The sequence below is a fragment of the Saccopteryx leptura genome, chromosome 2, assembly GCF_036850995.1.
Source record: "Saccopteryx leptura isolate mSacLep1 chromosome 2, mSacLep1_pri_phased_curated, whole genome shotgun sequence".
NCBI lineage: Eukaryota > Metazoa > Chordata > Mammalia > Chiroptera > Emballonuridae > Saccopteryx > Saccopteryx leptura.
The window spans coordinates 270,621,705-270,647,384 of NC_089504.1; the positions used below are offsets into that span (position 1 = coordinate 270,621,705).

Below are 25,680 nucleotides of genomic sequence, written 5' to 3' on the forward strand. Positions count from 1 at the left end.
TGAACTTTGAAAATATGCCAAGTGAAAGAAGCCAGATACAGAAGGTCACTCAAGTATGACTCCACTTAAGTATCTGGAATATCCAGAATAGGTAAATCCAGAGAGAAAAAGCAAATTAGTGGATGCCAGGGACTACAGGAAGGGGGGAATGAAGAGCGACTGCTTAGTGGGTATTGGGTCTTCTTTGAGGATGGATGAGAATGTTTTGGAACTAGATGGAGGTGATGATTGCACAACATTGTGAATGTATCAAATGCCACTAAACTGCACTTTAAAATGATTTATTTTTTTATGTGAATTTCATATCAGTAAGGAAAAAATAAGGCTCAGTATGATAATCACAACAAGAGAAATAAAATCAAAATATTAAAGGAGGCTCAATAGAGGGAGGTATCATATACTTTAGGTGATCCAAGTAAAAAGGAAGGGTACAAAATAGGTTTCAAAAAGGAGAGTGAGGCCTGACCTGTGGTGGCGCAGTGGATAAAGTGCTGACCTGGAATGCTGAGGTTGCTGGTTCGAAACCCCAGGCTTACCAGGTGAAGGCATGTACAAGAAGCAACTGTAAATTGATGCTTCCTGTTCCTTTCCCCCTTCCTCTCTCCCTCCCCCCCACTTCCCTCTCTCTAAGATCAATAAGTAATAAAATTTATAAAATAAAAAATAAGGGAGAGTGAGGCAGATAACATTTACTAAATTATTTCATTTGCTCCCATACAAAAAGCTGGATAGAAACAATTAAACAGGTAATTATAAGAGTGTGGTAAGTAGAGTACTGTGATGGAGTAGAGGGTGGTAAGACTGGGGAGACTGAGTAATTCATGTTACAAACAAGAATATTATTCAGAGTGAAAGGGACTCCAGGAGGAATTATGCTGGACAACAGGTGTACACCTGGACTATCCCAGGCAAACTGGAACATATGGTCCCCCTACCTAAGAAAGTACTTTGGAGGGCACCTTGTATAGACTTGGAGTTCAGGAAAAGTTTCTGGAAAAGCAAAGATCTGAATAAGAAACTGGAGTTAGTCAAGTGAAGTAGAAGTATTCCCAGCCAAGGGGACATCATGTACAAAGGAAAGGGAGAGCAAGACCTTGTGAGAAACTGTAAGTGGTAGGTATGTACACACGGTTTCCCTCAGAGCAGAAAGTACGTTGTAAGAATGGGGCTGTGGGGAGAGGCGAAGCTGAGGAGTTGGCAGGAGACCGAGCTGGAGGGTCACACACTGTCACAATAGAGTTTGAATTTTATCCTAGGGCATTGGAAGGCACTGCACGGGGTGCACCACACAGGATGAATGTGGCAAAAACAGGGGGAAGAGAGCAAGAGCTACAGATAGAAGGCCAGTGGGCAAGCTCTAGGTGAGACCTGTAGATGGCCAAAGCTAAGATAGTGGCAGGAGAAATAAAGAGAAATGAATTAGGAGACCAAGCCAATTTTGATTGATGGGGTCAGGTCGTATAGGTTTTCCAAGTAGAAGAAAACAGTTGGCCAGTATCTATATTAGTCTGAAACTCATTCATATATTCAACAAAATTTTATGGAGAATCTACAATGTGCCAGGCACTGTAATAAATGCTGGTGACACACAGTTGTGTACATTCAGACTTTGTGCCTATTTTCCTGAAACTTACAATCTAATGGTGGGGCTGGGAAGTGAATTACAAAGAACTATTAATATACAAACATATAAATATATAAACATCAGACGATGATAAACACTACATGGAGAATTAAAGTATAATAATGTAATAAGAGAGTGATTGGGCAACTCTAAATGGGATTGTCAAGAATTGCTACGAGTGATATTTAAAATGAATTGAAACTGAGAGCTCAGTGACAGGACATAATAATGTCATTCTAGGAGGAAGAACATTCCAGGCAGAAGGAATGTTTCAGCACGGATGGACCTGGAGAGCATTATGCTAAGTGAAATCAACCAGTCGGAGAAAGAAAAGTCCCACATGATTTCACTTATATGTGGAATCTAATGAACAGAATAAGCTAATAAGCAAAAACAGAGACAGACTCATAGAGAGCAGCTGTCAGAGAAAATAAAAGAGAAAAACTCAGGGACACAAAGAACAGCGTGGTGGCCGTCAGGAGAGGGTACTGGAGGGATGAATGGTGATGGACAGAGATTTGACTTAGGGGTAGTGAACACATGATACAGTGAACAGATGACATGTTGGAGAACTGTGCACTTGAAACTTGTATAATTTTGTTAACCAGTGCCACCCCAATAAATTCAATAAGGAGAAAAGAAAAAAAAAATAGTTGCCACTGAGTGAGGTATCAAATGAATTTAAACTGAGAGCTCAGTGACAACAGGATGTAGTAATGCCACCATAGGAGGAAGAACATACCAGACAGGGAGAATGTTTCTGCAAAGGTGCTTATGCAAAAAAGGTTCCTCAATATTGTTTAAGGAACCAAAGAAGACATGTTAATAAGGTTTTGTAATTCAAAACAGAGCTTAGATTTTAAGTACTATGAGAAATCACTGGCAAGTTCAAAGCTGGGCAATGACATGATTTGGTCTACATTATAAAAGTTCTCTCAGTCAGCCTGACCTGTGGTGGTGCAGTGGATAAAGCGTCGACCTGGAAATGCTGAGGTCACTGGTTCGAAACCCTGGGCTTGCCTGGTCAAGGCACATATGGGAGTTGATGCTTCCAGCTCCTCCCCCCTGTCTCTCTCTCTGTCTCTCTCTCTCTCTCTCTCTGTCTCTCTCTCTCTCTCTCTCTGTCTCTCTCTCTCCCCTCTCTAAAATGAATAAATAAAATAAAAAAATAAAAAAGTTCTCTCAGGTTAAGCTAGGAGTCAGAGATCAGACTTGAGTGTGAATGCTGCCACTAATTTAATTAGCTGTGTAACTTTTGGAAAATAATTTCATCCCTTCAAGTCTCAGTTTCCGCATCTATAAAATGGGGAGAGTGATAGTTCCTGCCTTACATTAATAAATTAAATGACATATGCATGTAACATGGTGCCAGCTTGTAGTGAGTGCTGAATAATATTGGGTATTATAAGTGATAACTCCATAATCTAAGCTGAAGTTGCATACTTGGGGGTCATGAGCAAGTGCACAGCTACTGGAGAAAGGAAGGATGAGAACAACTAGGTAAACTGTAGGAAGAAGGCCCAAAGGTGTGCTGAGTATTCAGAGGGAAATATGCCTATGAGAAAAAGTTCCCACTTATTTTCCATGAAATAGATCATCTATAGCTATGGAGTTGATAATATTTCTGTCATACTTGATGAAGTCTTAATTTTGAATATGTAAACTATTCCCCATGTATATATAAGACACACCTTAATTTTGGGGCCCAAAATTTGAAAAAAAAAAGTTATTAAACTCAAGTTGTATTCATCATAAAATTCATACAACTCCTCATCACTGTCAAAACTCCCATCCATTAGCTTGTCTTCATCTGTGTCTGATGACGAATCACTGTCTTCAACAATGAGTGCAAAAACAAGCATGAAAAAAGCGAGAAATGCAAGTAAAAAAAAATCGACAACCTCTGTATAAAACGCACTCATTTTTTAGACCTCAAATTTTTTGCAGGAAAAAAAAATTTTTTTTTTTTTTTGCAGGAAAGAAATGTGCATCTTATATATGAGGAAATACGGTACTTCAAGAAACCAGTTCCTATCCAAGCATGCTGAGCAAATAACTAAAATATTAGTCATAAATTATTTTGGATACATAACAACTATAGTTCAAGCTACCACTCCTTTACTTTTAGAGAAAGGAAATGAATATAAAGAAATAGGCCCTGGCCGGTTGGCTCAGCGGTAGAGCGTCGGCCTAGCGTGCGGAGGACCCGGGTTCGATTCCCGGCCAGGGCACATAGGAGAAGCGCCCATTTGCTTCTCCACCCCTCCGCCGCGCTTTCCTCTCTGTCTCTCTCTTCCCCTCCCGCAGCCAAGGCTCCATTGGAGCAAAGATGGCCCGGGCGCTGGGGATGGCTCTGTGGCCTCTGCCTCAGGCGCTAGAGTGGCTCTGGTCACAATATGGCGACGCCCAGGATGGGCAGAGCATCGCCCCCTGGGGGGCAGAGCACCGCCCCTGGTGGGTGTGCCGGGTGGATCCCGGTCGGGCGCATGCGGGAGTCTGTCTGACTGTCTCTCCCCGTTTCCAGCTTCAGAAATAAAAAGAAAAAAAAAAAAATTGGTAATTGGACTTAGGAATGTTGTGAAGTCTTTATCAGTAGTTTTTTTTTCTTGGAAGGGAGAGATTAGAAACATCTTCGTTGCTGCACCTTAGTTGATTGCTCTCTCATATGTGCCTTGATTGGGGAGGGCTTGAGCAGAGCAAGTGACCTCTTGCTCAAGCCAGCGACCTTGCGGTCATGTCTGTGATCCTACGCTCAAACCAGTGAACCTCAGGCTGGTGAGCATGGGCTCAAGCCAGCAACCTCTGGGTTTCACACCTGGGTCCTCAGCATCCTAGGCTGACTATCTATCCACTGTGCCACTGCCTGGTCAGGCTACAAATTTATTTAGAAGTTGTTTATAAGTGTTAGTTATAAGTCAAGCATTTTGTTGACTGCTATACATAAAATTAGATGGGCCTGATCTGTGGTGGCTCAGTGGATAGAGTGTCAACCTAGAATGCTGAGGTCGCAGGTTCAAAACCTCGGGCTTACCTGGTCAAGGCACATACAATGATTATGAGTTGATGCTCCTCCCTGCTCCCCCCTTCTCTCTCTCTAAAATCAATAAATAAAAATCTTTACAAAATAAATAAAATTAAACAGGGCTGTTCACACTGACCACTCAAATGCGAACATATTTCCCAGAATCTAACACCTTCCTTTTGTAAATACACTAAGGGTGACAAAAACGATACCTACCCGAGTCTCATTCATTACTGCACTGATAAGTTTTCTATGATGTCAGGCATTTAGGTGCCAATTCAGATTATTATTTTATAGGTAATTCTGAAATCAAGATGATAAGGTGCTCACTTTATACTGGTTTTCAAAGTTCTGTCCTTACAAATAGATCAAAACCTCTCTTTAACCTCAGACTGTCTCTTGTCTTCTTCATTTACAGACTAGCCTCCTGTGTGTCCACTCATATGCCAAGTCCTTACCTGATTGCCGAGCACGGCGGTGGCACAAGCTGTGGAAACCTCTTTGGGCCCAAACCACACTGAGGCGATGCGGGAGGGTAAGCCGAGGATGAACACCTGGGCCACGGAGCACAGGGACTGGCCCAGCATGGTGACCCAGAACAGATGCTGCTGCACACTGCCGCATTTGACCCAGGCGCCCAGGCAGTTGAGGCCGGAGCCTAGCAGGGCGGTGAGCCGCAGGCCTCTGGTGTCCAGCAGCCAGGTGGCTGGGAAGATGAGGGGCACGTAGGCCAGCATGTACACCATGGACAGCCAGTCGATGTGCAGCAAGGAGACACCGTAGAAGCCCTCGAAGACGTTGCTGATGATGCTGTACTGGATCCACTGAAAGGCGTTGACCAGCGAGTACAGGCTGAAGATCAGGAGCACCACGAAGCGCCGCGTGGACAGCGCCGTGCGCGGCACCGAGGAGCCTTCGGTCCCTGGAGTCTCCTCCCCGGGGACCGTGGGCAGCAGCCGAACCTGGGTCTCCTCCTCCGGGGCCAGCTGAGTCTGTGGCCTGCCACGGGCCCCCAAGGCGGCCGCGGGGCTGTCCCGAGGGACCCCGTTCAGGGCCAGACAGCCAGCTTTGGGCCCGTTCTGCTGCTCCGCGCTCATCTTCCCAGCTGGCGAGCCCCCCGGGACCGGGAGGTATCCTTTCTCAGTGCGGTACGCGGGCGCCACCGCTTCGCCTTCCTCTTCGTCCGGCCGCGCCATGTCCCCGGGCTCCCCTGGACTGCCTCGCGCCACCAGCCGCCTCCCCAACCCTGCACCCCCGCCCCGCACCCTAGGCCCTCCCCGCACCCCAATCCCAACTTCTTGGCACCCCCGCTCCTAAAGGCCCTTGCTCCGGCCCAGAGAGGCGAAGCCGGGTGTGAGCCGCGAACCGCAAACGTCGCTGCCAGGTTCCGTAAGCGAAGTAATTCCCCCCGCGCGTGGCTGGGCTGACGGTCACACCGCCCCAGGCCCCGCCCCGAGAGGGTCGCATCACCACGCGTTGATGGCCCTCAGCCCAATCAGCAAGCGCCTTCACCCGGCGCGGGAGCCAATCAGAGAACTTCCGTGAGGGGTGGGGCGGGAGCTAGCTTGCTGGAAGCTAAGGAGGCAGGGCTGGAAGGAGTGCTTTGAGACCTGGGGTGACATAGTGGGAGGTGGCGGTGCCTTAGGCAACTCCGGGCGGGGAGCGAGGGGGAGGGAGAAACGGGGAGACCTAGAAGCAAGCATCACTCTCTCCATCCACAGGGGCTCCCCCAAGGCTTGGCCTATCACTCCGGAGGAGGAAGAATTGCTCCGTCGCCCCAGCACAGCTGTCCGTCAAGGTCGGACCCGGCTTTAGAGCAGACTCCTCCACGTTTCACCAGTTCGTGTTCTCTCCGCAGAGAAAACGCCCCAGAAAGGGTTCCAATCCGAATAAAGAGATTTCGTTAGAAATCGGCTCTTGTGAAATCGGAATTCCTCCTCCCCACGCCGCTGACGAAGGAGGCCGATGAGACATGTGATTACGGAGCAGACACCGTCACTCAGCATTCAGACCGACACTTGTGTTCACTACTCGACACACATTCAGTGAGGTCAGTGGGTTCCAGTTACCAGGCTTGTTTTGGACGGTGTGTGCCAGACACTATCGTGGGCTCTGGGGAATAAAAGTGAAAACGAGACATACGGTACTCTCTGCTGTCAAGAGCACGCACGCGTGGAGTCTTCCTGGGCTAGAGAAAAAGTCAACCCTAATTCCTGAGAAACAAAATTTTAAAAGAAAGGACTCCAAATACTCATTATTAAATTGAAATTGAAAGTAAGGGGTTCTCACAGTAGACTTAATCTTAAATACACAGTACAATAAGTGTTAAATAAAGATTTACTGAATGCAGCTAACAAGCATTAAATATTTGAAATATTTACTTGCTTTGTGAATGAATCCTTTTTTTTCCTTCAAAAATACTTGTAAATTTTCTTTGCAAATATAAGTTTGTAAACATTTATTTAGGTATTATTTTAAATTACTGAGTGATGCTCTCTGAATGAACAAGGACTTCAGTCTTAGTTAAGAAGTTTATTTTATGGATTCCTGAAGACTTAGCTAATCGCATTGCTTAATATTCAGCATGACTTATTCAATATTTAGAGTCATTTTTTTAGTCCTTCATGTACCATGAAACTTTCCATAAAGTTAAAAAGAAAAAGGTTCAGTAAGGGAATCCCGTGGGTAGAAGTTTAAGTGGACCTTTGCTTGCCTCAGCTGTACCTCTGTTCCACATGTTCACAGTAAACATTCAGGTATCTGCCAGTTTCCCACTCCCTTTCTGAAACCAGAAAGTGGCAAGTTATATGAGGCCTCATTTTCCTCTCCACAAAGGCAGCTTCCTACATAATACTCCTGCACAGAAGCCATTCTTTCCGACCATTTAGGCTCCTGTTTATCTATCATTTGTCCTCTCTGTGTCCTTTGCAAGAAGGATTGGGTTGGCAGTCCTCTGGGTATCCTGGATACCAGAGAATATCTAATTTCCCTCTATATATTTACCAGCTGCTGCCTATCCTATTCTTGCCCACCTTGTCATTTGCCTTCCCTGCACATGGGACACAATCACTATCCTCTGTATGTGGCACTGTCACCATCCACAGGGAGTGTACCGCCAAGGGCATCTAGAGCAGTGGAGAAGAGCCAGCCAACCTGGGTTTGAATCCCAGCTCAGTACTCACTAGCTGTGGGACCTTGCACAAGTTACTTAGCTGTTCTGTAATAGTACATCCATCATAGGATTGCTATTGTGAGCATCAAATAAGTAAATGACACCTGGCATGTGATTTAAACATTCTTAGTTACAATTATTAAGGTAATCTACTATAGCAGTCAAGACTCCTGATCCAATTGTTCTGGATTCAAATCCTAGCTCTTTTGCTGACTAGTCTTTGGGCTAATTACTTTGTATCTCATCTTCTACAGCTGGAAAATGAAGACACTATTCCTCATGAAAATATTGTGCAAAATACACGGCTTAAAAATATAAAGCACTAAGGTGGTGCCTGCCTGACCTCTGATCTATAGTAATACTCTGTAAATGTTACCTATAACCACTATTATCAACTCATGTTTCCTCAAAGTTATATCTCATTGATATTATTATCTTAGTTTTGACCTCATCTTGTCTATTCAAGCCTGCATAGATTGTTCTGGAATTACTCCAAGTTTACTCCAACTGGGTTTATGATTGTAGAGCCTCTCCCTAGAGTGTGCCCTGTGGATGGCCCTGAAGTATAAAATGACTAACTACCCTTGACATTACAAGATGTAGATTTCTTATCATTGGAGGTGATCAGCAGTTGAATGGACCAGTATGTAACATATCTAGACAAGAGTTTGATGATATCTGTGTCAGATCACATATATTGTGGACAGGATTCATGAATTCCATGGAAGATTGAGCTATGTGAGTTCAATTTCTCCTGATTTTAAGTTTCTGAGACTTATGAAAAGTAAAATTATGTATTTCCAATAAAAGTATTAGTTAGATAAAACTCATATGCCTATTTCAACCAAGTTCTACAAAATAAAGAATGGAGTGGCCCTGGCTGTTGGCTCATTGGTAGAGCATCAGCCTGGCGTGTGGATGTCCCAGGTTCGATTCCCAGTCAGGGCACATAGGAGAAGTGCCCATCTGTTTCTCCACCCCTCCCTCTCTTGCTTCTCTCTCTCTCTCTCTCTCTCTTTTTTTTTTTTTTTCATTTTTCTGAAGCTGGAAACAGGGAGAGACAGTCAGACAGACTCCCGCATGCGCCCGACCAGGATCCACCCGGCACGCCCACCATGGGGCAACGCTCTGCCCACCAGGGGGCGATGCTCTGCCCTTCCTGGGCATCGCCATATTGCGACCAGAGCCACTCTAGTGCCTGGGGCAGAGGCCAAGGAGCCATCCCCAGCGCCCGGGCCATCTTTGCTCCAATGGAGCCTTGGCTGCGGGAGGGGAAGAGAGAGACAGAGAGGAAAGTGCGGCGGAGGGGTGGAGAAGCAAATGGGCGCTTCTCCTGTGTGCCCTGGCCGGGAATCGAACCCGGGTCCTCTGCACGCTAGGCCGGTGCTCTACCGCTGAGCCAACCGGCCAGGGCTCTCTCTCTCTCTTTCTCTCTCTTCTGCAGCCTTGGCTCGTTTTGGAGTGAGTTGGCCCTGGGCGCTGAGGATGGCTCCATAGCCTCCACCTTAGGCACTAAGAGGAGTTTGGTTGCTGAGCAACAGAGCAACTCCCCAGATGGGCAGAGCATCGCCCCATAGTCTGCCTCCACCTCCTTTCACTGAATTACAAAAAAAAAAAAAGAGATTGGAATACAGAAAAGAGAAAAGTCAGCAGTATCTCTTTATAGTGTCATTCTAATCTCAACCTTGCACCCTGTCTCTTGAGGCTTCAGTGGTAGACACTTATTAACCAGTTTAGGCATAAAGCATATAAATATCATATGTTTGGATGTATAGCATAACACGAACCTTAATCTCTGCCAGCGAGGACACTAGTAGGAGCATCACTTGGCTGGGAGTCAAGATGACATTGAGCTAATTTATGAGTGTGGAATGCCAAGTCTGAGAGATTTGAGTAAGTAACAGTTCAGCGATATGAGATATGAGTGGCAGCCAGGAGCCAAGGTCCAAGAAGCTATTAGGAGTGATGTGGCTGTTCCTGAGCAAAGGTTTCCTACAGTCTGAGAGGGGAAGCTGCAAACCAGAACAATGCCCCTAGACGTAAAATCCATGTTCCGTGGGAAAGGGCGTAGATTTTAGCAGCCTTGCTTTCAGTTTGCATCACTGTTACCATGCTCTGTCCACCTGAACGGCCACAGTAAGGTGACCAACTTTTTTTTTTTTTTTTTTTTTCATTTTTCTGAAGCTGGAAACAGGGAGAGACAGTCAGACAGACTCCCGCATGCGCCCGACCGGGATCCACCCGGCACGCCCACCAGGGGGCGATGCTCTGCCCATCCTGGGCGTCGCCATGTTGCGACCAGAGCCACTCTAGCGCCTGGGGCAGAGGCCATGGAGCCATCCCCAGCGCCCGGGCCATCTTTGCTCCAATGGAGCCTTGGCTGCGGGAGGGGAAGAGAGAGACAGAGAGGAAAGCGCAGCGGAGGGGTGGAGAAGCAAATGGGCGCTTCTCCTGTGTGCCCTGGCCGGGAATCGAACCCAGGTCCTCTGCACGCTAGGCCGACGCTCTACCGCTGAGCCAACCGGCCAGGGCGGTGACCAACTTTTTTACAATGAAAAGGAGGACAAAAATAAATTGAAGAATACAATATCGTAAATAAAAGAAATATTGTATTCATTACAACAATAATACACTATAATATGATAAATGAATAATAAAAACATTTGTAATATTTTATATTATAACTAGAAAGCCCAGCGGTCATACGAAATGACCGCTGTTCTAGATATTATAAATTGTAATTAAAATGATTTGTGCAAAGGTGTCTGCTAATTCAAACTGAATTACCCAGGGCAGGCGGTGAGGACGCCCCTTTGCTTAGTGCCCCACGGGGTTTCCCCCTTCTACTTGCTTAATTGCTTAAAGTAGAGTGCAATGAAGGAAACCACTGGCGGTACATTTCTTAAGAGCCACCGCTAGCTCAATAAATAAAGGTGATTTAAATAATAAAATGTTAACCTTTTTGTGTTTCGGTCAGCATTACTCTGTCGTTTTTTTGCATTTCTCTCCTGCCTTTGTTCAAGGGACTCATTTTGTCGAGACAGGCTTTTTTGTCTTGCATCTGAGGCAAGCCTTGTTTCTCTATGCTCATCAGTCTCATTTTGCTGAGAAAGACGCAAGAAAGACGCATTTGCTCTGCAACTGAAGCAAGCCTTGTCTTTCTCTGCTCAGTGGTTTCTTTTTGTCGAGAAAGCCGTTTTTGTGCAGCTTTAGCTCCTTTTCTCTCCTCTTCAGTGCTGTATTTTCTAGAAGGCATTCTTAAAAGAAATTACGTTAAGATGTAGTTTTTATGTAAAACAGATGATTGCCAATGCAAACAAATGTTCACCTTCCCCCTGACACGCTCAATTTGCATTCAGCCGTGGCAACTTCACCCCATTGGCTAGTACAGTTACGCAAGCAACCAATAAGCTATCGGTGACAAACAGACACTTAAGCCGCATATAATAAAGATTATGCTCACATGCCTATGAAATTTTAATAATAATTGTAAGTAAAAAGTACTCATTTAGATATAAATACCTGTATGTCACATCACACGCAATGGATCGACTCTGCATCAATCGAATACGGACATTTACAGATTAGTCTTCCAATATCAAAAAGGAGGACACTTTTTGAGGGAGGACAGAACTTACAAAAGAAGGACTGTCTTCCCTAAAGAAGGACAATTGGTCACCTTAGGCCACAGCTATGCTGCTCTACACTGTGGAATGATTAAAGTGGGAATGAAGGGGTGGAGGAGGCTTCATCATTTTCAGGATCTCTTTAAGAAACTGGCATCAAAATTAAATTACAGAATCAGATACAAGACTTTCAAAGACATTCTAAAGTTTAATCCTTTGCATATATTACTCTTTATTTAGATTTGAACTTTTTGAAGCTAGGAACTAGATCTTATATCTTATTTTATAATGCCCTCAGTACCTAGAAAAACTTTTACTTGGCTGCTCGTGCCATTTAGAATCTCTTGCATCCAATTCAGTAAATGCCTTTAGGTGGTAGTGACTAATAGGGAAAAGGGCCAGTCCCATTATTGCAAAATGTTTAATTTAATTTAGATGACAGGTTAAATCGTGCCCTCTCTCCCTCTGAAGTGTAATTAAACACAGCTTAAATACAGTTTTACACAGTTGGCCATAATAATACTTGCCTGGTACTGTATCCTATAACCTTGGAGTGTGAATGAAATAAGACATTGGTAGTATTTCAAGTGAGTAGCAAACCAGACCGAGTCTAAGAAAATGGGGATAGGATACCTTAGAGTGTAGCATGACATCTCTGCTGGGAGAGAAACTTTGAGCCAGAAAAAGTTGTTGGCTTAAGAATGATTTAAATTGGGTTTTTTAAATTTTTAAATCGGGCTGACGAATTATTGCACTGTAAAACAATGATAGAGTGTTACTCTTGGGCACAGCACACATGACCTTCAGAATTAATAATCTTATCTAATATACATTTCAGAAAAACTCATCATGCCTGTATTGTACTTTACAGTATCCTTTCATCTATTATCTTGTTTAATCCTCACAAGAGCTCTGTACTGATTGGTATCAGCCCCACTTTACAGCTAAGGAAGCTGTTAGAGAAATCTTCCTCCAGGTTGGACTCTGAGGAGGAAGGACTTGGATATGGCCCCTGGCTGTCAGGTGCCATGATTGTGCCCAATTGACGAGGTCTTTATATAAGCCTTTTGCATTACCTAGAAGTTTTTTTTTTGTTTTTTTTTTAATTTTTCTGAAGCTGGAAACAGGGAGAGACAGCCAGACAGACTCCCGCATGCACCCGACTGGGATCCACCCGGCACGCCCACCAGGGGCCACGCTCTGCCCACCAGGGGGCGATGCTCTGCCCCTCTGGGGCGTCACTCAGCCATGACCAGAGCCACTCCAGCGCCTGGGGCAGAGGCCAAGGAGCCATCCCCAGCGCCCAGGCCATCTTTTGCTCCAATGGAGCCTTGGCTGCGGGAGGGGAAGAGAGAGACAGAGAGGAAGGAGGGGGAGGTGGAGAAGCAAATGGGCGCCTCTCCTATGTGCCCTGGCCGGGAATCGAACCCGGGTCCCCCACACGCCAGGCCGACGCTCTACCGCTGAGCCAACCGGCCAGGGCCTTGTTGTTTTTTTTAAAGAAAAAATTCCTTTTTATCCTTAGCAACTGCCTTGCTTTGACTTCAGGAGTCACTGTGGTCCATTATTAGTCTCATTAGATTTGGGTGGTTGAGTTTCTTTTGCTGACCTTTCTATTTTTTTTAAAAATTTTTTAAAATTCAAATGCTTCTTTTTCATTTTTATTTATTTTTTTATTATTTTTATTTATTTATTTTATTTTTATTTTTTTATTATTTATTCATTTTAAAGAGGAGAGGGAGAAACAGAGAGAGAGAGAGAGAGAGAGAGAGAGAGGAGAGACAGAGAGAGAGAAGGGGGGAGGAGCTGGAAGCATCAACTCCCATATGTGCCTTGACCAGGCAAGCCCAAGGTTTTGAACCAGCGACCTCAGCATTTCCAGGTCAACGCTTTATGCACTGCACCACTACAGGTCAGGCCTGCTGACCTTTCATATAGTTCTTTAGGCAATGAATTTTCCTGGCATTGTCAACTGCCTTCTCTTTTCTATCACTAATTTTTATAAGGAGTAAAAGAAATGATGACTTCTGTATTTCTGAAGTTTTTTTGTGTGTGTTTTTTTAAGCTGGAGGCTTCCTTTTCTGAGAAAAAAAGATCTATGATTAAAATAATTCTCCAGCCTGACCAGGTGGTGGTGCAATGGATGGAGCGTCGGACTGGGATGCGGAAGGACCCAGGTTCGAGACCCTGAAGTCTACAGCTTGAGCGCGGGTTCATCTGGTTTGAGCAAAGCTCACCAGCTTGGACCCAAGGTCGCTGGCTTGAGCAAGGGGTTACTCGGTCTGCTGTAGCCCCACGGTCAGGGTACATATGAGAAAGCAATCAGTGAACAACTAAGGTGTCGCCACGAAAAACTGATGATTGATGCTTCTCATCTCTCTTTCTGTTCCTGTCTGTCTGTCCCTATCTATCCCTCTCTCTGACTCTCTCTCTGTCTCTGAGGAAAAAAAAAATTCTCCATGTAAAATATGAAGTTTTAATAAAATAAAGAAATATTGCGATGATTTACGTACCTACAACAAACCCTTGCACTATAGGCTCCATGGAGGTGGGTTCCTGTTTGTCCCCAGTCCAGAACAACAAACACCAGGCACACAGCAGATGCTTAAGAAATGTCAGAACATGTAATAAATAGATACAGGTACAATGTGAAAAGCTTCACATGCATATCTCATTCTAACTCCCTCTGTGTCCTTCTAAACACACACACACACATCTTAATGAAATAGGTATCTTTATACTACTTGACAGATTAAAATTGAAATTGATATGAGAAGTGGAGTAATTTATTCAAGGGCACACGGCTGATAAGTAAATGATCTCTGACTCTAAAACTTCCCTTAACCAGGGTTCTATAAATAGAACAAAGTTGCAATGACACAATCAGAACATTCCATCACCAGGGTAACATCTCAATGGGCTGGTGCACACCAGTGGACTTCAAATAGGCTTTGGATTGCTGTTTATTAAAGGTAATTAAAAATATTGATAATATATCTGTAGAAACAATAATATATTTTTCTATATACAGTAGTCCCCCCTTATTTTGGTTTCATTTAACTCATGATCAACCATGATCTAAAACATTAAAAATTTCATGGAGAGAGATCACATTCACATCAATTTTATTACGGTATTTTGTTAGGATTGTTCTATTTTATTAAATACTGTTTTTAATCTCTTACTGTCCCTAATTTATAAATTAAATTATATCATAGGTATGTATGTATAGGAAAAAAACATTATATATAGAGTTCAGTACTATCCAAAGTTTTAGGCATGTACTGGGGGTCTTGGACTATATCCCCAGGGATAAGGGATGACTACTGTATTATTGTGGTACTTATGTTCTCTAAAGCTTCTCCAAACACTGAATTAGCAAATACTAAAAAATTGGCTCCTAGAGAAAATGCAGGATTAGATTCCTATCCGCCTTTGGTTATAATATTTTTGTCACCCATGCAACATCTATATTGTTGATTCATTAACATTGAACTCTTACAGCCAAAGCTTTGTAACTTGTGCCTGAACAAAGCTTATCCAACACACATTTTCTCCACGGGACACATCCTGGCCTTCTCATAATCAGGAACACTACACAGCACAGTTACACTTTGGGGACTTTCTAAGCAGAGAAATCAACAAAAAGCGCCAAAATGCAAAAACTGTGACATTAAATAGACATGAAAAGGATACTTCTTTGCAGTATGAGAGATGAGAGCTGAAACAAGAAGGCAAGAGTGTACCTTCTTTGACCGCAGCTACGAATGTGTCTGTCAGAGACACTCAAACTTGTCACTACTCTGCACATGTCTCCGAAGAACCTTAAAGGTACCACAAATATTGATTTCGGGATAACAACTAAATTTTAATGAGTAGGCGAATTTGCAAATACGGAGTTCATGAATAATGAGATTGTACTGTATATACATGCTTAATATTCTCAAAGTCCTTTTGAAAGCTATAGGTTATGCATGTTACTCATCTCCGTTTAAGAGACTGTAAACCTGGGTGAATTAACTATAGAAGTTGACCTGTTTCTATGTCACAGACAGAAACAGTTTTGTAGGTCTGCGACCTCTACACTTGCACGGGTCCCCTGTGCTCAGAAGGGCCCCACTCTTGGTTTAATGCTCTGCTGTTACCATCTTGAAATTCTTTTTTTTTTTTTTTGCATTTTTCTGAAGCTGGAAACGGGGAGAGACAGTCAGACAGACTCCCGCATGCGCCCGACCGGGATCCACCCGGCACGCCCACCAGGGGCGACGCTCTGCCCACCAGGGGGCGATGCTCTGCCCCTCCGGGCGTCGCTCATTTTGCGACCAGAGCCACTCTAGCGCCTGGGGCAGCGGCCAAGGAGCCATCCCCAGCGCCCGGGCCATCTTTGCTCCAATGGAGCCTTGGCTGTGGGAGGGGAAGAGAGAGACAGAGAGGAAGGAGGGGGTGGGGGTGGAGAAGCAAATGGGCGCTTCTCCTATGTGCCCTGGCCGGGAATCGAACCCGGGTCCCCCACACGCCAGGCCGATGCTCTACCGCTGAGCCAACCAGCCAGGGCCCATCTTGAAATTCTTAACGATTTTTGAGCAGGAGGCCCTGCATTTTCATTCGGACCACAAATTCTGTATCTGGTCCAGGTCACATAGTAAGTAAACAGATTAATAATGGAGGGGACAAAAATGATATTTATTCATCCAATTGAACAAATCCGTTTTTTCACCGTACCTGATTAATATAAAGTTCGCATTTATTGAGGGTTGGTGGTAATAGGCTCTTGATATGTATTAGCTCATTTAATCTTTCTGGCCCTCTGTGAGTTGGGTATTATTGTCACTTAACATGTAAGGAAACAGAGGCCTAGAGAAGGTAACTTGACGTTAGCATGGCTTGAATAGGAACTAAATCTCTGCATTCCTGTCTGTCTGTCCCTATCTATCCCTCTCTCTGACTCTATCTCTGTCCCTGTATTAAAAAAAAATAGTTCATTCCTTTTTTTATAACTGAGTAATATCCATGGTGTGGATATACCATAACTTTTTATGCATTCAGCTATTGATGGACACTTGGGTTGGCTGAACATTTTGGTTCATATAAATAAAGCTGTGGTGAACATTCATGTACAAGTTTTAATATGTACAAATAATTTCTTCATATACTTATATAAAGAATTTTGCTTTTGTTGGGTAAATACCTAGGAGTGGATCAGAGATGGTTGGGATATGTTTAATTTTTTGAGAAGCTGCCAAGTTGTTTTCCAGTGTGATTGTACAATACATTTTACATTCTCAGCAGCAGTGGATGAGAGTTTCAGTTCCTCTACATCTTCACCAATAGTTGACCTGCTCAATCTTTTTTTTTTTTTGTAATAATTTTATTTTTTTAATGGGGTGACATCAATAATCAGGATACATATATTCAAAGAAAACAAGTCCAGGTTATCTTGTCGTTCAATTATGTTGCATATCCACCACCCAAAGTCAGATTGTCCTCTGTCACCTTCTATCTTGTTTTCTTTGTGCCCCTCCCCACCCCCTTTCCCTCTCCCATTCCCCCCTCCCTCCCGTAACCACCACACTCTTATCAATGTCTCTTAGTTTCACTATTATGTCCCACCTACGTATGGAATAATACAGTTCCTGTTTTTTTCTGATTTACTTATTTCACTTCGTATCATGTTATCAAGATCCCACCATTTTGCTGTAAATGTTCCGATGTCATCATTTCTTATGGCTGAGTAGTATTCCATAGTGTATATGTGCCACATCTTCTTTATCCAGTCATCTATTGATGGGCTTTTTGGTTGTTTCCATGTCCTGGCCACTGTGAACAATGCTGCAATAAACATGGGGCTGCATGTGTCTTTACGTATCAATGTTTCTGCTGCTCAATCTTTTAAATTCAGCTACTCTAGTAGTATGTAATGGTATTACATTGTTGTATGGACTTAATTTCCCTAATGATTGATGATACTGAGCACCTTTTTTATAAATATATATATATTTTTTCATTTCTAGAAATTCTATTTGGTTTCTTGTTTCCTAAAGATACTTAAAAACCTGTTTTCTTATTTCTTTAAAAGTAGCATGCATTAATTATTCTATAATCTGCCTGACACTTCTACTGTATGTACATTTCATGGGTTTGTTTCTTCTGTTCTCACTTCCTGAAGCCTTAGTTACTTATGTGCTTGATTGGTTATCCTTGACTGTGTGCTATTTGTCATCTTTGAAAACATGTTGCTGGGGATTCCTTGAGGCCAGAGGTGGATTTAACAGCGGGTGCATTGGGCACCTGCCCTGGGCCCTGACTTCTGAAGGGCCCTGCAAAACCCCAACTTTATACTTTTTTCTAATGGCACCAAGTTTGGTTTCACATGTGCAATTTTAACATTAATAGTACATAATATTTTTTATTTATTTAAAAATATGGTTAGGCCTGACCAGGCGGTGGCGCAGTGGATAGAGCTTCGAACTGGGATGCCGAGGACCCAGGTTCGAGACCCCGAAGTCACCAGCTTGAGTGCGGGCTCATCTGGTTTGAGCAAAAGCTCACCAGCGTGGACCCAAGGTCGCTGGCTCAAGCAAGGTGTTACTTGGTCTGCTGAAGGCTCATGGTCAAGGCACATATGATAAAGCAATCAATGAACAACTAAGGTGTTGCAATGTGCAACGAAAAACTAATGATTGATGCTTCTCATTTCTCCATTTCTGTCTGTCTGTCCCTGACTATCCCTCTCTCTGACTCTTTCTGTCTCTGTAAAAAAATAAGTAATGAAAAAAAAAGTAATGTAATATATACATACATATATATATATATATATATATATATAGTTAACATGTATTTTTATTTCCCCTGTCTCTCTCTCTTATTTATTTATTTATTTTTTTTGGTATTTTTCTGAAGTTGGAAACGAGGAGGCAGTCAGACAGACTCCTGCATGCGTCCGACCGGGATCTACCTGGCACGCCCACCAGGGAGCGATGCTCTGCCCATCTGGGGCATCGCTCTGTTGCAACCAGAGCCATTCTAGTGCCTGAGGCAGAGGCCACAGAGCCATCCTCAGCGCCCGGGCCAACCCTGCTCCAATGGAGCCTTGGCTGCAGGAGGGGAAGAGAGAGACAGAGAGGAAGGAGAGGGGGAGGGGTGGAGAAGGAGATGGGCGCTTCTCCTGTGTGCCCTGGCCAGGAATTGAACCCGGGACTCCTGCATGCCAGGCCGATGCTCTACCACTGAGCCAACCAGCCAGGGCCTCTCTCTCATTTTTTTTAAGGGGCTCAATATTTTCTTCTCACCCAGGGCCTCAACTGACCTTAATCCTCTTCTGACTGTAGAAAGCAGTATAGAGTTGCCTCAAAAAAATAAAAAATGGAACTGCCTTATGATGCAGTGATTCCATTTCTGGGAATATATCCAAGTACACCTGAAACACTAATTAGAAAGAATATATGCACCCCTATGTTCATTGCAGCATTATCTACAGTAGCCAAGATTTGGAAACAGCCCAGTGTCCATCAGTAGATGAGTGGATAAAAAAGCTTTGGTACATTTACACAATAGAATACTACTCAGCCATACAAAAGAAGGAAATCTTACCCTGTGACAGCATAGATCAGGGGTAGTCAACCTTTTTATACCTACTGCCCACTTTTGTATCTCTGTTAGTAGTAAAATTTTCTAACAGCCCACAGGTTCCACAGTAATGGTGATTTATAAAGTAGGAAAGTAACTTTATAAAATTTATAAAACAAAGTTACAGCAAGTTAAAGCATATAATAATAATTACTTACCATGTACTTTATGTCAGATTTTTGCTAAGTTTGGCAGAATAAATCTTTATAAAACAACTTACTATAGTTAAATCTATCTTTTTATTTATACTTTGGTTGCTCCAATACCGCCTACCATGAAAGCTGGAACACTCACTACTGGGCGGTAGGAACCAGGTTGACTACCACTGGCATAGATGGACTTGAAGAGTATTCTAAGTTAAGCTAGTCAGAGAAAGACAGGTACCACGTGATCTCACTGATATGTGGAATCAAATGAACAAAAGAAACTAACAATATAGAAACAGACTCAGAGAACAGACTGACAGCTGCGGGGGGAGTGGGGCTGGAGAGCGGGGTGGAAAAGGTGAAGGGATTAAGCAAAATTATTATTATTATTATTATTATTTTTACAGGGACAGAGAGAGAGTCAGAGAGAGGGATAGATAGGGACAGACAGACAGGAACGGAGAGAGATGAGAAGCATCAATCATCAGTTTCTCATTGCAACACCTTAGTTGTTCATTGATTGCTTTCTCATATGTGCCTTGACCGCGGGCCTTCAGCAGACCGAGTGACCCCTTGCTCGAGCCAGCGACCTTGGGTCCAAGCTGGTGAGCTTTGCTCAAACCAGATGAGCCCGTGCTCAAGCTGGTGACCTCGGGGTCTCGAACCTGGGTCTTCCGCATCCCAGTCCGACGCTCTATCCACTGCACCACTGCCTGGTCAGGCGCAAAATTATTTTTTAAATTAAAAAAAAGATAAAGGGGGAACTAAAAAAAAAGGAAACTTGTAGGTTATAAGAAATTTAAAAGATCTGCCTGACCTGTGGTGGCGCAGTGGATAAAACGTTGACCTGGAAATGCTGAGGTCGATGGTTTGAAACCCTGGGCTTGCCTGGTCAAGGCACATATGGGAGTTGATGCTTTCAGCTCCTCCCTCATGTCTCTCTCTCCTCTCTAAAATGAATAAATAAAATAAAATAAAATAATTAAAAAAAGAAATTTAAAAGATCTTATGCACCAGGAGAAAAGAATGACCTTAGAAAAAATAATAGTAAATGGAGTAGGTGTGGGGCAGGGGTCGCAGCAGTGGTGGTATTCTGCAGGAGGAGGAACTTGCTAAGACCCATTTGTGAACAGTGGTGGCTTCTGGATCAAGCAGGCAACTGATGGCATTTCTTTCCCCATTTGTTTGCAGGACACCAAGAAGCACCTGATGATCAGTTTGTCAGCATAATGGCATATATAAAAAGAACCGATGAAATAACTATAAAAGTTAAAGGGGACAAACAGTGTCTCCTGAAGGAGATAAATGAAAAACGTGAGTCCAATTGCTTGGTGGAAAGAAGCAATCAAGTCAGCTTACTGAGACCTCAGAAGAGGCACTTCAGTGACGCCTATAAGTCCTGTGTTCATAGACAAATCAAAGAACCTGTTCCCGACAGTGGCAGGAGCTCCTGGGTCACACTGAGTCTCCTTGTTCACAAGGAGAAAAAGCACTTTCCAGCAAAAAGTAAGCTGTTATGGGTGGGCTTCCTGCCCCGTTGACAGGAGGGACTTATGTATAAATTTAGGGAGAATTTCTGGAGTTGAAAGGGGTTCATAAGTATTGCTCTGCAATAGCTTAAAAGCAACCTGACTGAAGGGAAAAGTGTCAGTAAACTAGGCTAGTTGATGGAGGATCGACTGTAGGCCAGAGATTGTTTTTTTTGTGTGTTCCCAGAATCCCAGGCTCCAGGCACATCGGCATGCCTCCTCAGTAGGTTCTGTGTTTGGGTCCTGGAGCCTGCATTCTGTGCCCGCTATGGTGATCCTGATGCTGATGGCTTGAGAACCATATTTTGAAAAAAGTTGGTATAGGTAACTATAACAGATCACAAAAACCCTGGAGGCCCCTCTATTGCCAATTTCTGTTGCCTCTGCCAAAACTTCATTGCCTCTGCAAAACTGAGATACAATGGAAATGATTTTGATGACAGATATCCAACAAAATGCCCCGGAAACAATAATAAAATGTGGAGGGAGGTTGGGGAAGGGGTATGTGGTGGTGGTATGATTTTACAGGAGGAAGGAGAGGAACTGGTAACTACCTTGATTGTGTGTACAGTACTTGTTTCTAATTCAAGGCAGGCAACTGATAATTTTCTCATTTATTTGAAAAAAAAACAAAAGAATATCATTATATTAAATACAACCAACAAATGATTAAGTTAGATCAGAAACAAAAGAATTGCCATATTGGAGATGTAGCTTCTTTGATGAGAGTACCATGACTTCATCTGCCCAGTGCTCCTAGTAAGTGGTGTTGAGGGGTGTGGCCTGGAAAAGTGAGATTCTCCACTGGGTTTTCAAGTTAATCTGTAACAGTCATGTGTTTATTTTAGATTAAAATGTAACTCTTTTATGTTCCTAAGTGGGAACACTAAAAAAAAAATGTAACTCTTTTACAAAAAGGAATGCCTTTAAGTGTTCCTAATTCTGTTATCTTTTATTTTGGTTGGATTGCATGGAACTAGATGAGTTAAATCACAACTTGTAGATTTAGTCTCACAAATTTAATAGTGAGGGGTAAAATCTACCTCCTATGACATAGTTTACCGCTTTATATGAACACACATGGTTTTCTAAAAGACAGAGCCTAACAAATATAATTTCCATAACCAACATTAATGATATCAAGGCTATAAGCCAAGAATTCTAGAACATGAAAAGAAACCTTATAATATTACAGAAAAGCTCTTTGTTCCTTCTAAATGAACAGAGTTAAACAGAAACTCAATGTTATGATGACAAGTGACAAGATATAGACTAAGTATAGATCTAATTTAAATGTTACAGTAATTGGTATATAAATACATGTTTTTAATTAGTCTAAACTAGCCTAGTAGTTCTCAAAAGTTGGTCTGGGCATCCCTTGGTATTCAAGTCTTTTTCAGGGGCTCACAAGGTCAAAATAGCTCACGAGCTATTTTCATAATACTGAGGCATTATTTGCCCTTTTTACTCTCATGCTGTCATGGGAGTAAAATGGAGTTTTCCAGAAGCAGTAAGATGTGCAGTGACATCATTACCTTGACCATTCATGGAATCTAGACTTGTACTCCTGAGTTTGCAGTTTTTTTTCAGTATTGATTTCTTATGTGGTAAACATTGAGAAAGACAACACACATAAACAAAAACTTGATCAGGTCCTCAATAATTTTTACGTGTTTATTGGAACCTGAGACCAACAGATTTGAGAACCAATTATCTAAACAAACGGTAGTTATTTCTGACCCAGCACTGTATACTCTCAAAAACTTATTAACATTTTTCCCCTGTGGTTTTCTCATCAATCCATACTTTGGTTTCAATTTTAATTCTTTTTATTTTTAAGATTTTTTATTTATTTATCGATTTTACAGAGATGGGGGAGCAGAAGGGTATTAAGTTAGAGTTGCTTCACTTTAGTTGTTCTTTGCTTGAGGTGTGTGCCTTGACCGGGCCAGCCCAGGGTTTCAAACCAGCGACCTCAGCGTTCCAGCTCTATCCACTGAGCCACCTCAGGCCAGGCGGTTTCCATTTTAATTCTGATCAGGGATTTTAAAGAAATATTGGGGGGTATTTTTTATTTGCACAAGTGGAATGTAACTGAGAATTAGAGAAGGATGCTGGCATTTTTTTGGAGGTGTCTACTTTGTTCTGAAAACTGTTAAAGTTTGAAAAAGTCAACAGTAATTCTCATATGTTCTAATCTGGGTTTACATAATTTGAGAGATAGATGGAGGTAAAAATGTTGGCTTTGTTAATGAAAAACAAATCTATACTGGAGGAATCAGCTTAAGAACAGCCAAAGGTGAACTCACCCCAAAAGGGAACTTAGCCCAATTCAGACCAAAAGTTTGGGCCTGCCACACAAGACTGAGGAGAGATGAGAGAGTACTTCCTCCTTCAGGAAGCCAGCAGATTCAAAGAGAAAATCCTTATTTGTAAAACAAGGAGATGGGACATTACATCTAAAATCTGATGAACATGTCACTCTAGTAGGCCCTCAACAAATATGCAGTGAATCAGATGATAAATATCATTAACTAAACATAACATTCTCTTTGTATATGACGGCCCTCTTCTGTCCTCTGAATGTTGAAAAACACCAGCGCTCACTACTGGGCCCTCTTCTCATCATCTCCACTAGTTTCTAGGTGGTCATAACCTAGACAGACTGCAGGTCTTTGACCTGTTACAGGACTTAAAATCTCATCTCTATTCTGATGACGCCCACATTTCTGTATCTGCCCTGACCTTCCTTCTGAGTTCTGGACACACCTATCAGATTGCCACCTCTCTTTGATGTTATCTCAAATTCATCACTGCCAAAACAGAATTCCTAACCCCACCTCCCAACACACATACTCACCCTTGACCCCCTCCTCATCTCAGAAAATGGCCAAATATCTAGGAGCACCTTTGACTGTCCTTTTTGTCTCACATCCCACATCCAATCTGTCAGGAGTCTTCCTTCAGAATCAGTCCTGAATCTGACCACTGCTACCACCCAGATCCAATCCATGACCATCTCTCCCCCAGTACGGCAGGGACCTCACAACTGTCCCCCGGCATCCACTCTTGCCACCTCCCACACTTATTTCTTCACACAACAGCCAAGTTGTTAGGTACATCACTTGTTCAAAACTTGTCAATAGTTTCACACCACTCTGAGGATAAGACCCACTCCTTATCCTGTGTGCTTATCTTTTTTCAGCCTTATCTCATCTACTCTCTCTGACCTCATTCCACTTAGCCACCAGGATTTTCTTCCTGTTTCTGGAATGTACCACTCTGATTCCCGCTTCAGGAATTTAGTACATGCTGATCTCTCTGCTTGGAGCTCTCTCTCCCTCTCCCCCTCGCTTTATTCAGACCTTTGTTCAAAAGCCAATTTACCAGAAATCACCCTATTTAAATAGACCTTCCCGGCACCCTACAACCCCTTATAAGCTCTCTCATCAATCTTTTACTTAGGGGTGTGAATATCAAAAGAGGAGCAATCTCACCTGACCTGCGGTGTTGCAATGGATAAAGTGTTGACCTGGAACACTGAGGTTGCTGGTTGGAAACCCTAGGCTGGCTTGCTCAAGGTGCATATGGGAGTTGATGCTTCCTGCTGCTTCCCCCTTCTCTCTCTTCTTTCTAAAATGAATAAATAAAGTCTTTTTTTTTTTTAAGAGGAGCAATCTTACTTAAAAACACAGCCTTAAAAACAGAAACTTGGTATCATCATCTGGGCTGCTGTAAAAAATTATCATACACTGGTGGCTCAAACACAGACTTATTTCTCACAGGTCTGGAGGATGGGAGTCTGAGAGCAGCGTCAGGGGAGGTTCTGGTGCTCACCCTCTTCCTGGGTTACACGGGGCTGTTTTCTTGCTGTGTCACCTACTCTGGTGGAAAGAGCTGGCTAGTTCTCTGGCCTCTTATATAAGGGCACTAATCCCATCTACGAGGGCTCCACCCTAATGAAAGAATTGCCTCCCAAAGGCCCCACCTCCTAACATCATCACACTGGGGTCAAGGAATCTGGGGGGACACATTCAGTCCGCTGCTCTTGGGTTCACGTTCTGCTTCTGCCATTGACTGGTCTCATGTTTTTACTCATTTAGTGTTTCTAAACCTCACTTTCTGTGCCTGTGAAACAGTACTCATCCTCTCTGCCATCCGGGCTGTTTTGAAAACTATGACAAACACATTTTGTTTTGTTTTGTTTTCAGATCATGCCATATTTGGATAAAGTGCATCTCCAGAGACACACAAAGAAAGATATTGTCTCTTTGGTCCCTCTTCAGTGTCTGTCTAAACAATTTACAAATATTAATTATAAAAGAAGCCAAAATTATTTGCCAGATCACCAAGAAAACATTATGTTAAGTCATATAGAATGTATTACATCTTCATTCACTCCACTCTACCAGTCAGATGTTTTGAAGGGATGATTTGAGTTATTAAAGATACTTTCAAAGACATATCACCTAAAGTTCACTGTTCAGTGATCTTTGTTAATAAAAATGTTAAATAGTTGCTATAAATCCATGGCGTATGCTGACCAACCCCACTAATCAAGTAGAGGGCTAAAGATCTCAAAGCTAACAACTTGCTTCTAAACACTTAATTGCATTTAACTATGATGGAGCCATGGTTTTGATTTTTTTTTTTTTTTTTTTTTGTATTTTTCTGAAGTTGGAAACAGGGAGGCAGTCAGACAGACTCCCACACGCGCGACCTGGATCCACCCGGCACCCCCACCAGGGGGCGATGCTCTGCCCATCTGGGGCGTTGCTCTGTTGCAACCAGAGCCATTCTAGCGCCTGAGGCAGAGGCCATGGAGCCATCCTCAGCATCCGGGCCAACTTTGCTCCAATGAAGCCTCGGCTGCGGGAGGGGAAGAGAGAGACAGAGAGGAAGGAGAGGGGGAGGGGTGGAGAAGCAGATGGGCGC

General features: G+C 43.1%; 2 protein-coding genes across 3 annotated transcripts in view; one reads left to right on the forward strand and one right to left on the reverse strand.

The window, feature by feature from the left end:
* The window catches only part of FLVCR1 (FLVCR choline and heme transporter 1), a 29,260-nt gene extending 23,316 nt beyond the window's left edge, over window positions 1-5,944 (reverse strand). The window contains exon 1 of the mRNA XM_066361784.1: window positions 5,105-5,944. Within this exon, the coding sequence (XP_066217881.1) occupies window positions 5,105-5,842 (738 nt within the window). The 5' untranslated portion in view covers window positions 5,843-5,944. The remainder of the gene's footprint in view (window positions 1-5,104) is intronic.
* Window positions 5,945-6,325: 381 nt separating this feature from the next.
* SPATA45 (spermatogenesis associated 45) lies at window positions 6,326-25,317 on the forward strand. Of its 2 annotated transcripts, XM_066366047.1 has the most exons (5): window positions 6,326-6,696; window positions 16,734-16,795; window positions 17,337-17,354; window positions 20,408-20,722; window positions 24,957-25,317. In XM_066366047.1, the coding sequence occupies exons 4-5, from the start codon at window positions 20,446-20,448 to the stop codon at window positions 24,974-24,976; spliced, it is 297 nt and encodes a 98-aa protein (XP_066222144.1). In that variant the 5' UTR covers window positions 6,326-6,696; window positions 16,734-16,795; window positions 17,337-17,354; window positions 20,408-20,445; the 3' UTR covers window positions 24,977-25,317. The 2 variants fall into 2 exon arrangements, with proteins under 2 accessions (XP_066222144.1, XP_066222145.1); XM_066366048.1 differs by lacking the exons at window positions 6,326-6,696; window positions 16,734-16,795; window positions 17,337-17,354 and adding an exon at window positions 14,302-14,416.
* Window positions 25,318-25,680: the final 363 nt, after the last annotated feature.

Excerpts from the sequence above, each read along its gene's own strand:
- SPATA45 (XM_066366047.1), top strand. The coding sequence starts at position 20,446 with ATGGCATATATAAAAAGAACCGATGAAATAACTATAAAAGTTAAAGGG. Across the intron at positions 20,723-24,956 it reads AAAGCACTTTCCAGCAAAAA|ATCATGCCATATTTGGATAA; the intron begins GTAAGCTGTTAT and ends TTTTGTTTTCAG.